At 32.1% G+C, this 18501-nt stretch overlaps 1 protein-coding gene across 8 annotated transcripts in view; it reads left to right on the top strand.

Moving 5' to 3' along the window:
- Positions 1-18501, top strand: part of PCDH17 (protocadherin 17) — a 93618-nt gene that overhangs the window by 52886 nt on the left and 22231 nt on the right. Inside the window, exon 4 of one of the 8 annotated variants that reach the window (XM_081046366.1) lies at positions 1701-1813. The exons of the other annotated variants lie outside the window; for them this stretch is intronic. Within the exon in view, the coding sequence (XP_080902492.1) occupies positions 1701-1717 (17 nt within the window). The 3' untranslated portion in view covers positions 1718-1813. Of the gene's footprint in view, positions 1-1700; positions 1814-18501 lie in introns of those variants that run through there. 8 annotated transcript variants of the gene reach the window in all.

The following is an 18501-nucleotide window of genomic DNA, read 5'->3' as shown; positions in this document are numbered from 1 at the left end:
TATCTTTAAAAATTGGGTGGGGGGAAATTTATCTTATCTGCAGCTGTGGAAGTTGTAGGATGGAATTTTGTCCCCTTCCTATAGATAAAACTGTTGAAGACTGATAGTGTACATGGAATCCTTGAACAGAAGAAGAACATAAGTTAAAAACTAAGGAAATCTGAATAAAACGTGGACTTCAGTTAATAATAGTATATTGATATCATTTCATTAATCGTGGCAAATGTACTATATGAATGTCAGATATTCACAATGGAGCCAACTGGGTGTAAGATACATAGAATTCTCTGTAGTATCATCTCAAATTTTCTGTAAATCTAAACCTATTTATAAATTTTGAAGTTTATTTAAAAATTGTTTACAGCAGAAAAACATTTGAGGAGACCAAACGGTTCAGAACCTTGGTTGTTAACCTAAGAATTTGAGTATTTTTAATGATCAGTAGAAAACCATTGAAAAATGGCAGGAGCATAACATAATTAATACAGTCATTTAGGGAAACTTTTTCTATCACTGCACAGACAAATTATAGGACAGGAAAGGTGGCATTAAAGAAACCAGTATAATTCAATAAACTTTATATAAAATGATAAAAACCAGAATTCATGTGGTGGCCAGTGTGAATATCAGGATAAAGACTTAACACGGTAAAAATAACTACTAATATTTGGCAATTTTTTTAGATGTGCAGTCTATTGGACAAAGTCTGGGTGATTTAGAAAAGAGATTTAATTTTATATTTATAAACTACAGTTGGTGTTGAATTAGATAGGGTAAAATAATATATATTTGAATTTCCATGGGTAAATGAAAGTTGAATCATTTTCTCCAGGAATGTCCTGTGGTTAAACAATTTGAAACGTCTTGATCAGTGAACAAGGAATGTTTGGAATTTTTGAACCTAGAATGTCATTGTGGTTTCTTTCACAATGTTTTTGTTATGATGATTGTGTTCTTACTTGAAATATTAACATTTTTTTCGTAAGTGCATAGAGAGCCATATCCTCTTACTGCATAAACTATGAATTGGGAGTCAAATAGGAGAATTTCCAGCTGCCAAACTATCACTTAATCAGTAATCTCTAAGATGTATTCAGAATATTAATTAATGGTGATAATAGAAGTATAAAACTGGCATATCGCTACAACTCCAAATTCATGTGATAAAATGAAATTTTAGGTGGTTAACTTCTATTTTATTCTCATTTACATTTCTACTTTTGATTATTAAAAGTAATTTTATATCCTGTATCTCACAAGTGGAAAATAAATTACTTCTGAAACTTTTAAGGAAGGGTAAATGTCTGGAATCGTTAAATTTCAAAGTGACCCCCAAAACACCGCTGGACTTGAGAGAGAAGGCTGACAGTTATTCCCATTGTGTGTAAAAGTCCTTTTGATGTCAGTGGAGATTTCTAGAATTTTGTGTAGGTAATTTGATGAGTTCAAAGTAGAAATAACTATTAGATTAAACCTAATCTCAACTGGATTTAAATTTACATTTTATAGACTTGACTGGCTCTTTTAGGTCATTCTTATTAAAGAAAACAGCTCTTCATTAAAAAAAAAAATCTAAAATTGCGTCATGAAACGAATAGAAGTAGTTCAGTGGGTGGGGAAGGGGAACATTCATTGTTGACCTGTACAGTGCTTTGCATTTGGATTCAGTAAAGTATGACATAATTTTATGATTAAAACAGATCAAAGATCCGTTTGACCACCAATGTGACCATGAATACCTGAAAAGAATTTTGGTCCACACAAGCGGATAAAGACCACAAACTCCTGGTGAAAACAGTTCTCTCATACTCCCCTCAGTGTTGTCCACAGCTGAAACTATGGAGGGAGCTCCCTCAGGAAAGGAAAGGTCCTGGAATATGGTAGATTATTTCCCCTCATCTGGTGCAAATATTTTCAGGATGGTTGGAATCCTGCGAGAGTATTTGGGTGAGATAAACTATGCAGAGAGAGACTGTTCATTTAGATCACTCATAATGCAATGAGGTACAAACATCTTTGGAGATTTTTCCTCTGCTGAAAAAGCTTAAACCAGTTATGCCTCTACCCCTTCCCCATTTTTTCTGAAATCTTGAGAGGTCACGGGCTTTTCTCTTTGGATGGTTAGTATATTTATAAATTTTTTGGCAAATGTTGCGTTTTACATAGCAAGTATAATAAAATTTTCATACTTATACTAGTCAACACATACTAATGCAGTTTTTAATTATTTTTTGGTTAGAAAAAAGTAAAGTTAGTGACTATTATATCTGAGGCTGATCTTTTCTTTAATTCAAGATTTTGTTTCTGTTTTTGATTTTTACAAATACCTACTGACACTTAAATATCAAGCTATGATTGCACAAGCATTTGAAGACATGCTTATGTTATGTAAAATTGCTTTAATACATCATTATATACACAGAAAAAGACTTGAAACTTTCCCCATCAGTGTAATAAATGTTACATTGCGAATTAGTAGACTCGGTTCTAGCATTGGCTCCGTAGTAATACCAGTTGCATATCTATGTCTTTGGCTAACATTCTGAGTCTTAAATGACTATATATAAATGAAAGGAACAAACTAGATTATTTCTAATATGCCTTACCCCCTTCTTATGCTTTGTATATACAGATATGTGGAAACTGAAAAGTTTTGTAATTGTAAGACTGATTTGGCAACCCCCACTCCAATTCTACCAATCACTTTTTTCAGTATAGATACATGACTAATTCTACATAGTTAATGTAAAGAACTAATTCATTAGAGAGGGAATTCATTTGTGCTATTTCCAGCAAGTCTGTTGCTGATGATAAGGTTGATGATGATACATTGATAATAAAACATATTTCTGAGCCATAAGTTTCATTCACTTAACATTGCTTTTTTCACTAAGCAATGTTTACTGTTATCTGACAGTAAACCAGATAACATTGTAGAAAGTGTAAATAGGAGTCTTCATGGAGAATATGGCATTTCAGTAAACATGAAGGTAAGGACAGCCATGAGCGTAGTGAGGAAGTACAGCCAGGTGGTTCTTGGGGTAGGGAGTTCCAAGCAGATAGAAGGACCAATGCAGTTCCTGTTGTCTGGTGTATTAAATAAAAAGCACAAAGTCCAGCAGGGCTGGAGCAGAGGAGATGAGTTTGAGGGAGCAGGAGGTGTCAGGGAGGGGTGAAGGTGGTAGGTGGATAGTATAAGACCATAGACTCATAGAAAATGGGAAGGCACAATTCTTGTTTAAATGTCTTACTAAAAATGCTCACTATCTGTTTATTGAAAGAATCATCTAAATAGGTTCTCTTGTTGTAAAATACCAAACTTTGTGGAAATTAAACATTGTAACCAAACTTGCCTAGAGATAACCTTTGTAAACACATTTGCATATTTTTTCAATAGTTGTCTTTGAATGTATTTGTGAATGACACATAGAGGGTGCCAAAAAATTGTATACGCATTTTAAGAAAGGAAAATGAGTATTAAAATTACCCTGATGGTAACCACTTTGAGCAACTCTTGTAATTGCAGAAGTCAAACATGACTTGTGTTTATCTTTTGGTATATATTAGTAAATTTTAATACGTTTTTTTTTTTCCTTTTTTAAAATGTGTATATGTTTTTTTGGCACCTTCTATATATCCCACAATTGGATTCATCCCAAATATATAATTTGTGCATTTTGCTTAACATTTAGCATTTTATCTTGAGCAAATTCCTGATCTCTAAATTTTGTCAAAAGCATTAGTCTTATTCAACTCAATATTCAAACTCATTATTAAGCAATTCTTTTGAAGCTTGTATTTTTGGATCATTACATGTAACACACACACATATTTTATAATTTCATAAACAATGGACTATTGTAATTACTTTTACAGGTAATGTGCTGTTGAAGATATCATTTATAATATTTCTTGTTAATTTCCTTAAGAAGTGATTTCTAGGAGAAAAATTGTTTTAATGCATACAAATATTTTTGAAGATTATTGATAAAAACTAAAACCTCATAGGAATTTAAAATAAAATTAACAGGCTATAGATTTCTCAAAATTTTTACATGCAATGCCAGTCCAGAATCCATAAAGGAAATAGTCTTAAGAAGAAAGTATAATTAATTTTCATATTTAATTAGGTTTCAGGAATCATGTGTGAAAAATAATTATTTTAATTTTAGAGCAGCACCCTAACTATATTCATGCTGAGTTTTTATTATATTGTTGTCATTATTTGGGCAAAACTGTTTCACAAATTAGCTTTAGGAATTGCTATAATATCCGTTTAATGAAGAGTTTAGCAGATTATGTTTAAAGGTTCGTTATCAAATTAGAAAGTAAAGAGGTCATTTCATGAAGTGAAGGAGTTCAGTTTTATATACATCAATTTAGAAAACCCAAAATTATTACTATAATATACACGAAGGAGTATAGCTTGTTTCATCAAATTATGCAACTGAAGCTGAAAGGAAAAAATGAGGACGAGAAAAATCGTGAATTTTTAGTAGGTGAAGTAGTATATTTAGTAGATAGCCACAATCAGAGAATATGTTTTCTGAATAAAACTGAAAATTCCCATGGGTAGAAAAAAAAAGTTTCAATGCATGAGCCGTAATACAAATCCTGTGTAGTGTCATTAATGTGTGATGATGTATAATGAGTAAATTGTGTAGTCTTTACCCTGTGCCAAGTACGGTTTTCAAAATAATGTAATCACAGCATATTCACTAATTATATTACTCTAACTAGCTCTATTGTATGCCCTTCATTTGACAGTATAACTATGTAACCTTTGAAAATAATATCCCTTGTGATTTTTAAGTGCAGCATCAACATTTTGGCAGAATCATTTTACAAGTATTTAAGTTACATGCATTTGAGTTAAACACTCTATCTTATAAAAAATGTCTGCAATATACTTTTTCATCTGCTCTTGCTCATTGGAAGTATAATAAATTAATAATCCTTTGGTGAAATTAATAATTCTACCAATTAATTAGTCAAAAGTGTTTCTCAAAGTTGAATATAAAGAAATTATGTACAAACATTTAATTATTTCAGCCAAAATTCTACTAAATGAATATATATATGTATATATATATACATATATATGTATATTTGTTCCTTTGAAATGAACTTTATTATCACTTCACTCATTAATTCATAAACATTTTAATAGCACTTAGTGACTGAATTTAGTTGGATAACCATATAATTTGTTATCCAATATAGCTCATTTTCTTAGGAGGAAAGCACTTTTAATATTTCCTGTGAGACAGAATTTTCAGGGCAAATCCAAATTTATGGTCAGTGTAATATATAGGTATTTTTAAAATAATGGGATGAACAGTGAGCAGGAAAACTGAAATATAAGTACAATGTAGAGATGAAACGTGAGAAATAAAATTAGTATTGTTCTATTTGGCTCCTCTGTGATTATTTTTTAATGTTAAACTTTTAATATTTGCATTTTAATTTAAAAATACAAGCTATTTTTGTTACTCAAAGAGGTAGAATATGTACACATCAATTAAAACTTTAATGGTTTTACAAATAGCTTAACACATCTCCTGTGTGTATTTTGAAGTGGAAATGGGTTGCTTGAAAGAGAATCCATGAGAAAGAAAATTATTTAAAATTTCTTTCATAGATAAAACAGCCTATCTAAAATAATTTTAATTGCTGCCAAAGTTCAAATATATTGTCCTTACATAGCTTGCCTTTGCCTAAACCAATAAACCTATTAATAGTATGTCTACTTGTAAAGGTAATTTATTTTTGAAATAAAAGCAAACCTAAATTTGAATGCAAAGCAGACTATGTTTTTCTATTTTGAATGTATGCTAGAGCTTATTAAATTTTAATACAAGTATACCAATTTAAGGTGACTTATGGTTTAATAAATGCCAGTGAGAACAGGAAGTTAAAGTGCTTATAAAATTCAGGAAGATAATTTCAACTTCATAATGCAGACTGATAACATTTTCTCCTACCATTTTTTTCATCCTCTATTTTCTGGAATACAGACATTGATAGTTAGCATTTTCATACTTTGAGTAACAGTCCTGTGTGTGTCACTAAATTGTCTGCAATTTTATGGATAAATAAATGAGAGATTCTCTATTTCTCATAGATGCTCAGGAAGGATGCTGGCAGTTTTCATTTTTATACATTGACTGAAAATTACTTTTGCTGCTCTCTGGGTTTATGAACAGTCAGTTATATCTGTATTAATTTACTTTTAATTTTTACTTTTTAAATATTGTAATGTGTTTTGATGTTAACTAGGCTGATATTCAGCAACTTAGCTTACATTGAAATAAGAAATACTAGATGAACGAATACAATCCAGAACAGAAGGAAAGACCACAAATTAAATTTTATTTTAACATTCACTTATTCTAGACTATTAGTTTCCTTTCTTTTGCTTTTCTTTTTTAGTCTCCTTTCTTGTGCTGTCTCTTTCAAATGGGAGCCAAACAACTTTGTATTTAATTTTTCCAGCTCAACTTATAAAAGTAAATCTCATTTTCAAAATTACCATTTCAACTAAAAAGCAAACACACACACACACACACATAATTGGCAATAAGATATATTGGAGTGCCAAAAAAATGTATACAAGTGGACACTTTGGTCAATGTTGCTCAAACAGTAGTTCGCCATCATCAGAACTGTCTGGACGCTGATGGGAACCACTTTGAGCACCTCTTGTCATTGCAGAAGTCACACGTGACTTGTATTCGTCTTTTGTTATTGGTATGTATTGAGTATTACAGTTTTTTTTTTTCCTTAAAATGTGTATACATTTTTTGGCACCCTCTGTATATGACACAATATTTGATTTTATATTTACTTGAACTTGTTTTATAATAAAAATTTTTTAGTATCCATTTCTCTTATAAACACAATTTTAAGAGGTTTAAGGATTTCTTCAATTACGTAAATAAAGACATTGGAATTTCTCAGCTTTCCATACCGGGAAGGAAATCCCTGATGCAGTTAGCATTGGAGGTTATAGCTTCTGACTTCTCATCTCAAGGGATGGGACTGTTGTCAATACTTCCACCTTTCAAATACCAATATTTCCACAATTTTCACATTCCAAGGAAGCTAGTGCTCTTGGTGTAGTGAAGGTGGACACTTGAATGCAGATCAACATTTTTCTCTATTTCAGTGTGATAACTCATCAAAATAGTATCTGAAGTAAAAAAAAAAAAAAAAAAAATTGAAAGGAACCTGATATATTATTTACTTTCATAGGTATATTGGGAAGTTAGAACACAAAATATATTTTTTTCAAAAAATACTCAAGTTTTGGGATTCAGATATGAATTTTTTTGTATTCTTTCATTTTATATTCTTTTAAGTTTGAGCATATTATTAGAGCAATGACAGGTAGGTCAGAGTAGAGGCAGATCCTCTATATTTTATTTGACAATGGTTAATGAAATCAAATTGGTTAAGTCATTTGAATCTTTTTTTTTTTTATGTATTGTGGTGGAAGATGGAACAATTTAACATTGATGATTGCCATATATTTTAATGTTGAACTACACAGAACTGTGTTTTATAAGAAGGGTTAAATTATTACACAGCTCTCCAATCCAAATAACAGTTTTCTTAATTATATAAGGCATTTTATCTTTTCTCACATTTTATGATCTTTCATTGTTCTGGAGGGTGCACATATCATCAGAAAAAAAATGAATACATTTTTATAAATCCCTGATTGAACAAGAAAATATAAAAAAAGTTACATTTTTATAGTTTGACATCTTATATTCTTTTATAATAATTCAAGCCATATCTTCAGAGACCAATTAAAATCAAAGTAATTTGTAAGAATCCTTCCAATTTATAAACTGTTGTTACATAAATTTTGGAAACCATATTGCAGCATTCAGTCAAGTTTTTCTTCCAGGCACCTACATAAAGAAAGGTATCGCAGGGAGGTTCAGATAATTGATGGCAACACATCTTGGATATTTCATAGCCAAGTTTCATGTTTTTTTTCTGGATCAAGTTAGAGGCAAAAGAAATGAATCCTACCCTGACATAGCAAAAGTTGTATCTTGACTTAGTTATTAAGATGTGAAATCTAGAAGTAGGTAAACTATTTCATGTAAGAGGCTTTTGCTGTTTTCTTAGCCGAAGGTGCATATTGTTAAAAATGTCTGATGGAGAGGTGTTATCTCTGCAGTCGTTTGCAGAACATAATGCAACTGCCATATTATAACAGGTACCTCCTTATCGGTAAAATTATGTCTGTAATGTTTTGCATAGTTACTATTGAGAGTGATTGTTAAAATCTAATAAGTAATGCATATGAAAAGGTTTTGGTGAGAATGAAAACTATCCTTGTGTTCCTCTTACATGCAGGGATTTTCCTGTGAAAAGTGCACATCCAGTATTAGGAAAAATGTTATGAAGCATTAGCTAGTTCAGCAGTTAGAAGCAAAGTTTTAACCTTCAAAATTAAGTCCGTATGAATTCATTTATTGTTGAGTAAACACAATACTAGTTTCATTTTCTAAAATAAACTATATAAAGGTAAATGTTATCTTTTTTTATACTACCCTGAAGTGAAGTCTCTTCTCTAGAGATCAGCATTTGATTATTTTTAAAAAATTTAACCTTTCTTATTTGTTTTGTTTTATTTTGCTGAAAACCAAAAAGCAGATGCACTATATAGTACTATAATTGTTTCATTTTAATAGTCTATTTTTTCCCCAGTCCTCAGAGAGACCCTATGTAGGCCATTGCCAGATGTATCATTCTAGAGTATATTAATCAAGGTTCTGAATGAGGATGGCAACTCCTGTGTGTCCAAAGAGCTGGGTCAGGACGTTTCTATAATTCCCTGATGAGGAGTAGAAAGATATTGGCCTTTTGTAGTATATAGACTTTAGTATTTGGTATTTTATTAACCACTTGATTGCTGCTCAGTGTACCTGCCAAGTAGGACACACTTTTGTTCCAGTAAGTGAAAGTCTTATTGTCCAATTAAATATAATACTGAGAAAAGTTTCCCACTGCCTGCAAAAATGAAATTGACTATGTTTTTCCTTTTTAAATAAATTAAAATCAAGTGTATGGAGAAGAAGGGAAAGTTGAGTTGTCTTTTCTCTGTTGAAAAGTGTCTGGTATAAAACAATGGCTCCAAGTATGTTGATAATGTGCATCATAAAAAACTAAGTAATTCACCCCAATAAACTTTAATTAAAAAAATAAGTAATAAGTAAAAAAAAAATAAGTAAAAGGAGGGACATAATCATATTTAGTTTGCTGGTAAATGATTGCCTCTTATTTAGCAATTATAGCTTCACTTCTTGGTTTTGAGATGCTGCCAGAAACAGCTTTCATATAAAAACATACAAGATAAAATTGAGATTTACAAATTAAGAAGGAAAAAAGGAAGGAAAGAAGGAGAAGGAAGGAAAAAGGGAGGGAGGGAAGGAAGGAAAAAAGGGGGAAAGAAAGAGGGAGGAAGGAAGTAGGGAGGGGAAGGAAGGGAAAAGTTTGTTTCTAAAGGTAAATTATGTCTTCAGGGAAAACTGTAGTCAATTATTTCAATGAAAGGGGATAAAATATATTGTGATGGAAAGAGAACTGATTCTGGGTGGTGAACACACAATATGAGATATAGATGATGTATTACAGAGTTGTACACCTGAAATCTATGTAACTGTACTAACAATTGTCAACCCAATAAACTTTAATTGAAAAAGAAAAGAAAAGAAAACCAAGCCATTTTTAAGTTATAGTCTGCTGATTATCATTTTACCTCCAAACCTAAGCTTTTCTGAAGTTAATTTTGGATACGAAAATTGGGCCAAATTGAAGAATTATGGACCAGTGTATGAAATGCCTATCTGTCATTTCCCATGACTCTACTTTGTATCTCACTTTTTACATATACAATTACTGTCCTCTCAGATAAAAAACAAAACAAAACAAACAAACAAAAAAAACACCTCTGTAATGTAGATGTTATTCCCATCTGACTCAAAAAGAAATTACTCAGCTTCATACTTGGCCTTGAAGTCTACTCAGGGTATCTTGTTTCATGCAGAAGTAGACTATGAAGCAGGACACCTGGGTTCTGGTTTATTTTTGTCACTTGTCCCTTTAGCTATGGTTTTTAGGGTCCTCCTGATATCCAGAACTAATAATAACTTGCATGTAAGTCCCATCTTCTTTAGGGATGAAGTTCAAGTGTATTGATATATGTGAAATAAGTGTGTAAACTCTATAACTGCATTCATATGTGATATTATTATAACAGTTATCCTGAACAAGAAATAGGAATATATGGTTAATCTTTATTATGTTTTTCACTATTACTTTGATTTGCAAAACCAGTTACTTTTAATTTTCCACATACATTTTATGAAAGTACAATCTTGATTCTAAAATGTAAGAAGAAACTGCAGATGATACAAAATTATTTAAATCTTCAGTTGTAGATAGCCAATTTTTTCTTATTTTATAAAGCTTTAAAAGAGTGGATTTACAATTTTGGACAAACTAATTGTATTTAACCCTAACATTTTGAGAAAGAAAACCACATTAAATAAATAGAGAAACCTATTACAATGGAATATCAGTAGAAAATGTCAATGTTACTTCAAATAGATTATTTTAAGAAAGGAAAATAATGATATATAGTTTTTTTGGAAACAAAGAAAATACGGAAAATAATTGGATTGTTTTTAAATATCTTAGAATTCATTCTATGCACTGTTATCTTAAACTGTATCCAGCAAAATATAGTACATATTTCAAAGCATTAATAAGATTATAATTTGTTTTTTATCATTTACACTGTATAGAGGAAGTTAGTGCTTTTTTTAAAAAAAGCAAGGTATAAGCTTTTTCACTTTTTGAATATTAACAATAGATTAGAAAGAAATTGTGAAGTGAAATTCACAATGAGGAAAAACATTTTTTCTTCGAAATAGCAGTGAAACTACTGAAATTTTTGTCTGTGTTAGTAGAAGAAAGGAGTCAAATAAGTCGAATATAAAGGGAGGCATTGCTTTCATGTACTTAAATTCCTCCCACAACTACAGTCAATTGATACTCTCAACAAACTGGTAATTGCCCACTTGATTTGTTTTAAATAATTCTTAATTTGGAGGGATTTTTGAAGTAGACTTGAAGAAATCATTAGGAAATTGTTGCATGCAGTGAAATCATTTGTTGGGTTTTCTTATTTTGTTGTTGTTTTTTTAATCCTTTATTTATTTGTTATTAAAACTTTACTTTTTTAGAAACATCACTTGCTTTTCTTATGGGAGGCGATCCATCTTTTATGGAGACAATCTTCTATTCATTTCGGCACCTGCTTAAGTCTTCCAATGTCCCTCTCTCCATTGAGCTGCATGTGCTTGTTTTCATTAAGTGAAAACCCCATGAATTCAGGCTGGTTTTTTACTCTTCTTAGTCCTTCATGGCTGCACAGAATAGTTCTTATTTATTCATAAAATAAAATGGTTTTTATGCATATTAGCCATGTTGCAGAACAGCAATTTAGCAGATTTCTGCATGAATGTTTCGTGCTAGAAATCTAAGATGACTTTCTTTATTCCTGAAGAGATACTAGTTTCTTTTAGACCGTCCTTTTAGATTTATGTTACCATGTCTCACATCCACTATATACAACTCATAGAAAAAAAAGAAAGAGAGAGAAAAAAAAAAAAAAAGACTGCGGAGGTCTTGCCAAATAAGCAAAATAGGGAAAATGATGTTAAAAAGGAAACTGTCTCTTATACCCAAAATGTATAGCTGTGTTACCATGTAATCTAATATTTAGATTCTATTATCCCACATTTTTACCAAAAGTGAACTATGAAAAACCTGCTACCAAATCATACTGCTTGGGTAAGACTATCTTATATACTCTGGATATAGAGTCAAAAGTCAAACATTCTAGAACTTTTTTTTTTTTTTTTAAGATCATAGACTAATAATGACATAAAACAGAGTCTGTATGTTTACCATCCTCATCCTTGGCTCAAAACAAAAGTTTGTTTTTTTTTTTGTTTTTGTTTTTTTTAAGGCTACAAAGTAATTGAAAAGGAGGTCGGAAACAGAACCAAAACTCAAAGTGTGACATAGTTCACATTAAATACATTTAAATTATCTTTATTATATGAAATCAAATAGATCACAATTCTACTTTGGGTTTCCATTATTCTTTCTATTATGCTCAAATATGCTTTGGTTTCCCAGACACACTTCACGCTCGTCCATAGGTAACCGAGTCACAGCAATGAAGCATCTAGATTCATCGGCACCCATATCCCTGATGAAGCAGTAATGTGTATATTTTGGTGTAACAGGACACAGAGATGTCATCAAGTAAGATTCTTACTTAGGCCTGATATATTTTGTGGTGTTACAGACCTATACAATGTTCTGAATTGATTGCATTTCTTCATATAAATATGGAAAGAATATGTAGAGGGATACATATAGACGGAGGAGAGGGTTTTTTTGTTTCATTTAGCTTTTTCTTTTTAAAATAACATATGATTTTTCATTTATATGCTTATTTTATGTACCATTACTGGGAGATACTCATGGGAAGGAACTTCTCTTGTTGACCTGATAGAGAAACAGAAGCTGCAGAGCAAATACATGCATAGAGTGACAGTTCTGAAGTAAAGTCAGGGTTCAAATACTGGTCTTCAGTGGTTTGTGAAGATCATCCTGCTGTCTTTTAATCTTCCTGAGACACAGAGGCTGATGATAGAAATTGGAGAATTATTCCTGCTTATGTGACTGAAAATGCCTAATAGCAGCATATTGTGTTTTTCACACTTTCAATTACTAATTTTGAGCATTACCTAGTGAAATTCATTTACCTATTTTACAGAAGTCATTGAACGATGTAAACCCCCTTCCCCCCTTCCCTCAAAAAATGTTCCAACATGTTGTTTCTTATTCTGAAGTGGATTCAGCTTTCATTCCGGTCACAGAGATGTAATAATCAGAGCCGCTGCCTCGTAGGATGGCCATGAACAAAGCCTGCTTTCAGAGCTCAAGAAGTTAAATGAGCAGTCACCTTCACGTTAGGTAGCATGCATTTATGAGGGGGGAAAAAGAGATACAAGATCTTTGGCACCTTGTGGAAAATCAGAATAAAATACCAGCTAACCATTTTATGTCAACAATTGAAAGAAGAAAAAAGTTAGAAAAGTCTTGACATCTTTTGTCCCCCACTCTGATTCAGTTCTATGTAAACGAGAGCTCCATTTTGGCAACTGTTTAGCTCAAGGCACAGATTTGAAGTATTAGAGATAATGGCAGATTTATTAGATTAACTGTCGCTGGGATCTTTTATAGTGTCCTAGATAATTACTAGCCATGGTAAATCCAAATGGTTTTGGCTTGTATTATTAGAATGTGTGCATTCCCTTGCAGGCATTGATGTGTCAAAACAGGTATTAAAAGGTCTACATTTAGTTGTTTCTGTTTTTAAAGTGCATGTGTGTGAGAGAGCATTTGTGTGTATGTGGGTGTATAATAATTCGTATCTCTGATTTTTGTTCTTCCCCAAATTAAAAAAAAGGGTGAAAGTTCCTTTCTGTTAATTTCCTGAATTTTTAAGAAACTATTCTCTCAGTTATCTAATTTTAATTATTGATCTGTCATCCTTTGATTACTCAAGTGAAAACCACCAGAATCCCTTCATTAAATTTGCACATTATATTTCTCCCTTCTGTTTTGTATGATTAATTCACATTGTCTCTTTGCATACTTGTATTTTCATTCTGGATCTAATGTTCTTTTGGCCTTATTTTATTTTTATGTCTTGTTCTTTACTAGCTGCATTATCTATTAGAATTTTGCAAAGTATGTTTTTATTACTAATTTTCATAACTCTTAAATTGGTTTAAAGTTTTTGATTAGCTTAAATATTTTACATGGAATTCCCTAACATACTTCTGTTTTCCTTCGTGGTGGTGCCTATTGTTTTTCACAAAAGCAGTAAAGATTTTCTACTGCATTTTTCTATGTACATAGATGAAACATCTTTTAATTCAATTAATAAATACACAATTGTTATTCAGTTTTAATGGACAAAAATTCGTATTATTTTGCAGAACAGAAAGTTTTTTTAAAACTGTTCGTCCCAAATGACATATTTGTTTTATTTTTAAATGACCTTTTTAGAACAAATCAAAGGATGCTAAATTTGATATTTCTTTACATTTTGGGTAGCTTGTCATGTCATGGTTTACTCAGAAAAATCTGTTTACACCTGTCATTCAGGCATAATTGTTAGCAGTGATCCTTATCACTTTTAGAAATACCTTTGTTTGAACAATACACTGTGTGATCATCCAATTATGGGTAACTACAACCTAACAACAGAAAAAAGAAAGACATATAGAGACATGTAGTGTGGGAATAGAACTACACCTGAGATCGGGAGAATAATTTTTGTTTTGCCACTAACTACTCTGGAGCTCAATTTTCTTAGTTCATTATGCAACAAAGATACTCTATTGCACGATCTTTAAACTTTCCTTCATTCCTAACAAGTAAATTACAACACACAATTACATCACCTTTGAGATTCAAACTACACAAAGATAGTTTATGCAAATAAGCAATATGGTGTTTCCCCCAAAATAAGACCTAGCCAGACAATCGGCTCTAATGCGTCTTTTGGAGCAAAAATTAATATAAGACCCGGTATTATATTATGTTATGTTATGTTACATTATATTATATTATATTATATTACATTACATTACATTACATTATATTACGTTATATTATATGAGACCGGGTTTTATATTATAGTAAAATAAGACATTATTTTATAGTAAGGTCTATATAATTCTTATTTTAAGACATATTATAGTAAAATAAGGTTTTATTTTACTATAGTTATAAATAGTTGCACAATAGTTGCAAGGAAAAAAGTTTAGCTGATATACCTGATTTAAGAGATGACGTGGATATCTACTTATCTGAATATGTGAGTGAATATTTACTTTCTTTAGTTTGGGATTATATTGGTATTGTCCAAGTACCTTTAGAAAAATATAAAATAAATTCATTCGTGTAACTATCATTCTGTATCTGAGCAGTGAGTCAGGCCCATGGAAACCTGAACTAGACTTGAGTCCAAGCAATTCTGAAACTAGGGTTCTTTCCACAATCTCCAATTAAGAGTTAAGTAACATGTCCCATTTTGTGTCACTATTTCTTTGCATGTCAAAAAACCATATGTAAATAATGAATAGAAGGCTAAACTAAAGATAAACCTCTCATTATTCTTTTCCAGTATTAAGATCTTGTGGAAAAACAATTGTTGAAAATGGAATTTAGTTTATTAAAAAATCAAAGAAAGACAAAAGCTAGTATCACTTTTCAGAGTTTATCAAATTACCTTCTCACAGTATTACTGTATCTCTTTTGCCTCCTTGACTTTTGTTACATAAAGTATAGAAGTGGAGGTGGAAAAGAAACTGTATGGTAGACATCAGAATGCGTTCTAACCACTAATATTGTTTGTGGTTTGCATGTGGCCCAGGTCACATTCCGTGACTTTCTTGGTATTTGTCAAGTTTTTCCACTAAAGGACCCCTAATAGCAGAGGATAGTAAAACATAGTTAGGAGTCTTCTAACAAGTGCTAGACAATACCCGTAATTTTGCTTTCTTTTTTATAATAATATTTGTTTTAAGGGAAGGAATGATTTAAATCATTTCCCATTTAGTATTTTTATTCTCCAGGAGATTGTGTCTTATTTATTTTTGGCTTTGTGTATCTTGAACACACCTTTCTGTTAGAAAAGCATCGAGATAGATCATCAAAGGCTCTGGAATTCTGATTCCATTCATGGAAAAAAAAAAATGCCCTAGAGGGAAAGAGTAGTGTGTGTATGACCTTGTAACCTAAACTGTAAATTAATACTACCCCCAAAAGATTTTCTGTGTTACTCATTATAGGCTTAAGTTTGCGGTGAGAAACATTATACTGAGCATATTAAAAATAAGAGGAACAGCAGTAATGTTTTGCTCTAAAACAGTCCCAAAATGAATGGTTCTCACTTGCAAAAAGCTCTGCATGCAAACTGAGTTTGTGTCCAGATCATATTGTAGTTCCTTAACTTCCCACTTCTGCTCCAGTGTTAGAACCTAATGGCAGACTTCACTGCGTGGTTTTCAGGACCCGTTCTAAGTACTTTGCATGCGTGTGCTGACTTAGTCCCACAACAGCCCTAGGAGGCTAACCCCATCTTACAGATGAGGAAGAGGATGGATATAGAAGTTAAGCAGTTGGACCTACAACACATCTAGTGAGGCTTAAGATCCCGCTATAGGGTGTGCCAGACTCAGTCTTGCCCTTCCCCAGTATTCTACCTGCCTAACGTTATTGATGTTTATAAGAATCGGGCTTTAGAGAATTCAAATGTCAACACCCCAAAAGGAGCAGGTGGCTAAAGCCAAAGCATGCTATGTGTGTCTTCTCGCTCCCCTGCGCCATTGTGTGCTCGCAGAGCCCCGAGAGAGCTCACAGTTATTATATGCAGCTGCATGTAGCGGGGCAGCGTCTGCCTCATAACTGACCCACATACACAGAAGAACACCCTCCCTTCCTCATTGTCTTGGATGCTTTCTGAACCCCTGCTGCTTCCTGTGCCTTCCACAAGTGGGGGAAGGAAACAGCTATTAGAAGCAGGCACAGGGAGGCATGCAAGCACGCTCCCACCTGCCGCTGGTCTTTCTGTTTCTTTGCAAAACTTGTTTGTGTGTGTGAGTGTGTGGGTGGGTGGGTGTAGCTGCACATGTGCATTTGTGTGTTCTGCCTTAATTGCGTTTTTATATCACCAGTTTTCTTAAAATTTCACAAATGAGACCGTTAACTAGTGTTGGAAATGCCCCCCCCCCTTTTTTTTTGTTAGGACATGGATTCTTTGGCCAAGAAGTTCATTTAAAATGTTCATAAAAGGTTCCTTATTTTTCTTGAAGTTTTGGGAAAATTATGAGTTCATTGAATCACATGAATTTAGATATAGTTTGATCATCTTACTTTCATGCTTGTATGCATAGCATACACCAGATATAAACAGTGTGGCATAAAAGGAAAATGTTTTCGAGGGAGGAAATGTCTTAAAGTAACTTGGGAGGTTAGTAAACTTATGGGGGGGGTAATAAGTCAAAATGATATTTCCTAAATGGAAAAAATAAAGGAGGTCTAATACAGTGAGGGATGGGAGAAAGAGTCAAGTGGGGGAAATATAAAGAAGGGAGAGGAAAGGAGATTGGAGTAAAACAAGCTCCTATTTCATGTATCTTCATAGAAATACTTCTGTGTACGGGAAGGAGGGAACTAGCTCAGTCCTTCTACTTCCTCTATTATTGTTCCCTGTTAGTAAGACTTCAAATTAAATCCAGAATTGGTATTCTTAGTACGATAGTCGCCACCCTGAAAGTGTAGCAGGTTTTTATAAACTAAACTAAGAATATACCATGACTTTTAAAATATAATAAAGTACATTTTGAATTTCCAAACTCAGAATAATGAATACAATTTTAGAACATAACTCTTTTGTAATTGTGATACATGTATAAGTTTGGTATTTTCAATTGCATGGACCCCTAGTGATGTTTGCTTTCTGTTATACTAAGAATGTTGACTCACCTTTTTCTTTTTAGTATTGTTATTATTATTGAAAGAGGTAAATTCAAAGAAAAATAATATAAGATTCATTTCTGACTTAGTTGGATGTTTTATTATTTTTAGATTCCTGTCCTCTGATTTCAAGACAAAAATGAATGAGAATTCAGTTATATATGTCTGTAATCTCTGAAATTTAATCACAACCTGGCTTGTACCTGTCAGTTTACCATTTTGTTTTGACATCAAAATAATGTAGATTAAATGATTTCCCTTTCTCTGTAGCCATCTTCAAGGATAATGATGATTACATGGCTTATTATGTCTTCATGACTTTTTGGTAAGCATTACAGATTACAAAATCTGCTCATTAAAGCAGTTTAGTAGTCAGCAGAAATTTTGTATAAAACCCAACGTGTATTGAACATTTTTCCCTTTGATTATAGTTCTGATAATATAAGTCAATTTTTAGAATCTAACTTTGCATTATTTTTCTGGGTCAGCACAATGATTGTGAACTAAATATCAAGAACATATAATTAAATAGCTGTTCCCTATTGTAAAGCCTAGCTTGGTGACTCAAATTCCCTGTCAAAGAAACCTAAGATGCAGGCATGGTACCCAGAAGACATTATTTGTAAGAAAGGGACAGAGTAATTTACTGTGCATGCATTGATTTTTCATTTAAATAAATTGAAATAATGTGGCAAGAAGATTCTACTGTGGACAATATAACAATACACGAGATATTTTCTTGCATTTGTGTGTAAGATACTAATGTCAGTTTTTACACATTGTTAGATTGAATGACTGAGAGACATACAAGTTGGATAGATTAATTCTTAGGCTTTGCACTTCCAAGTC

This window comes from Rhinolophus hipposideros (assembly GCF_964194185.1).
Source record: "Rhinolophus hipposideros genome assembly, chromosome: 4".
Lineage (NCBI taxonomy): Eukaryota > Metazoa > Chordata > Mammalia > Chiroptera > Rhinolophidae > Rhinolophus > Rhinolophus hipposideros.
The sequence above is the reverse complement of the archived record's forward strand: the minus strand, read 5'-3'. Positions and strand labels throughout refer to the sequence as shown.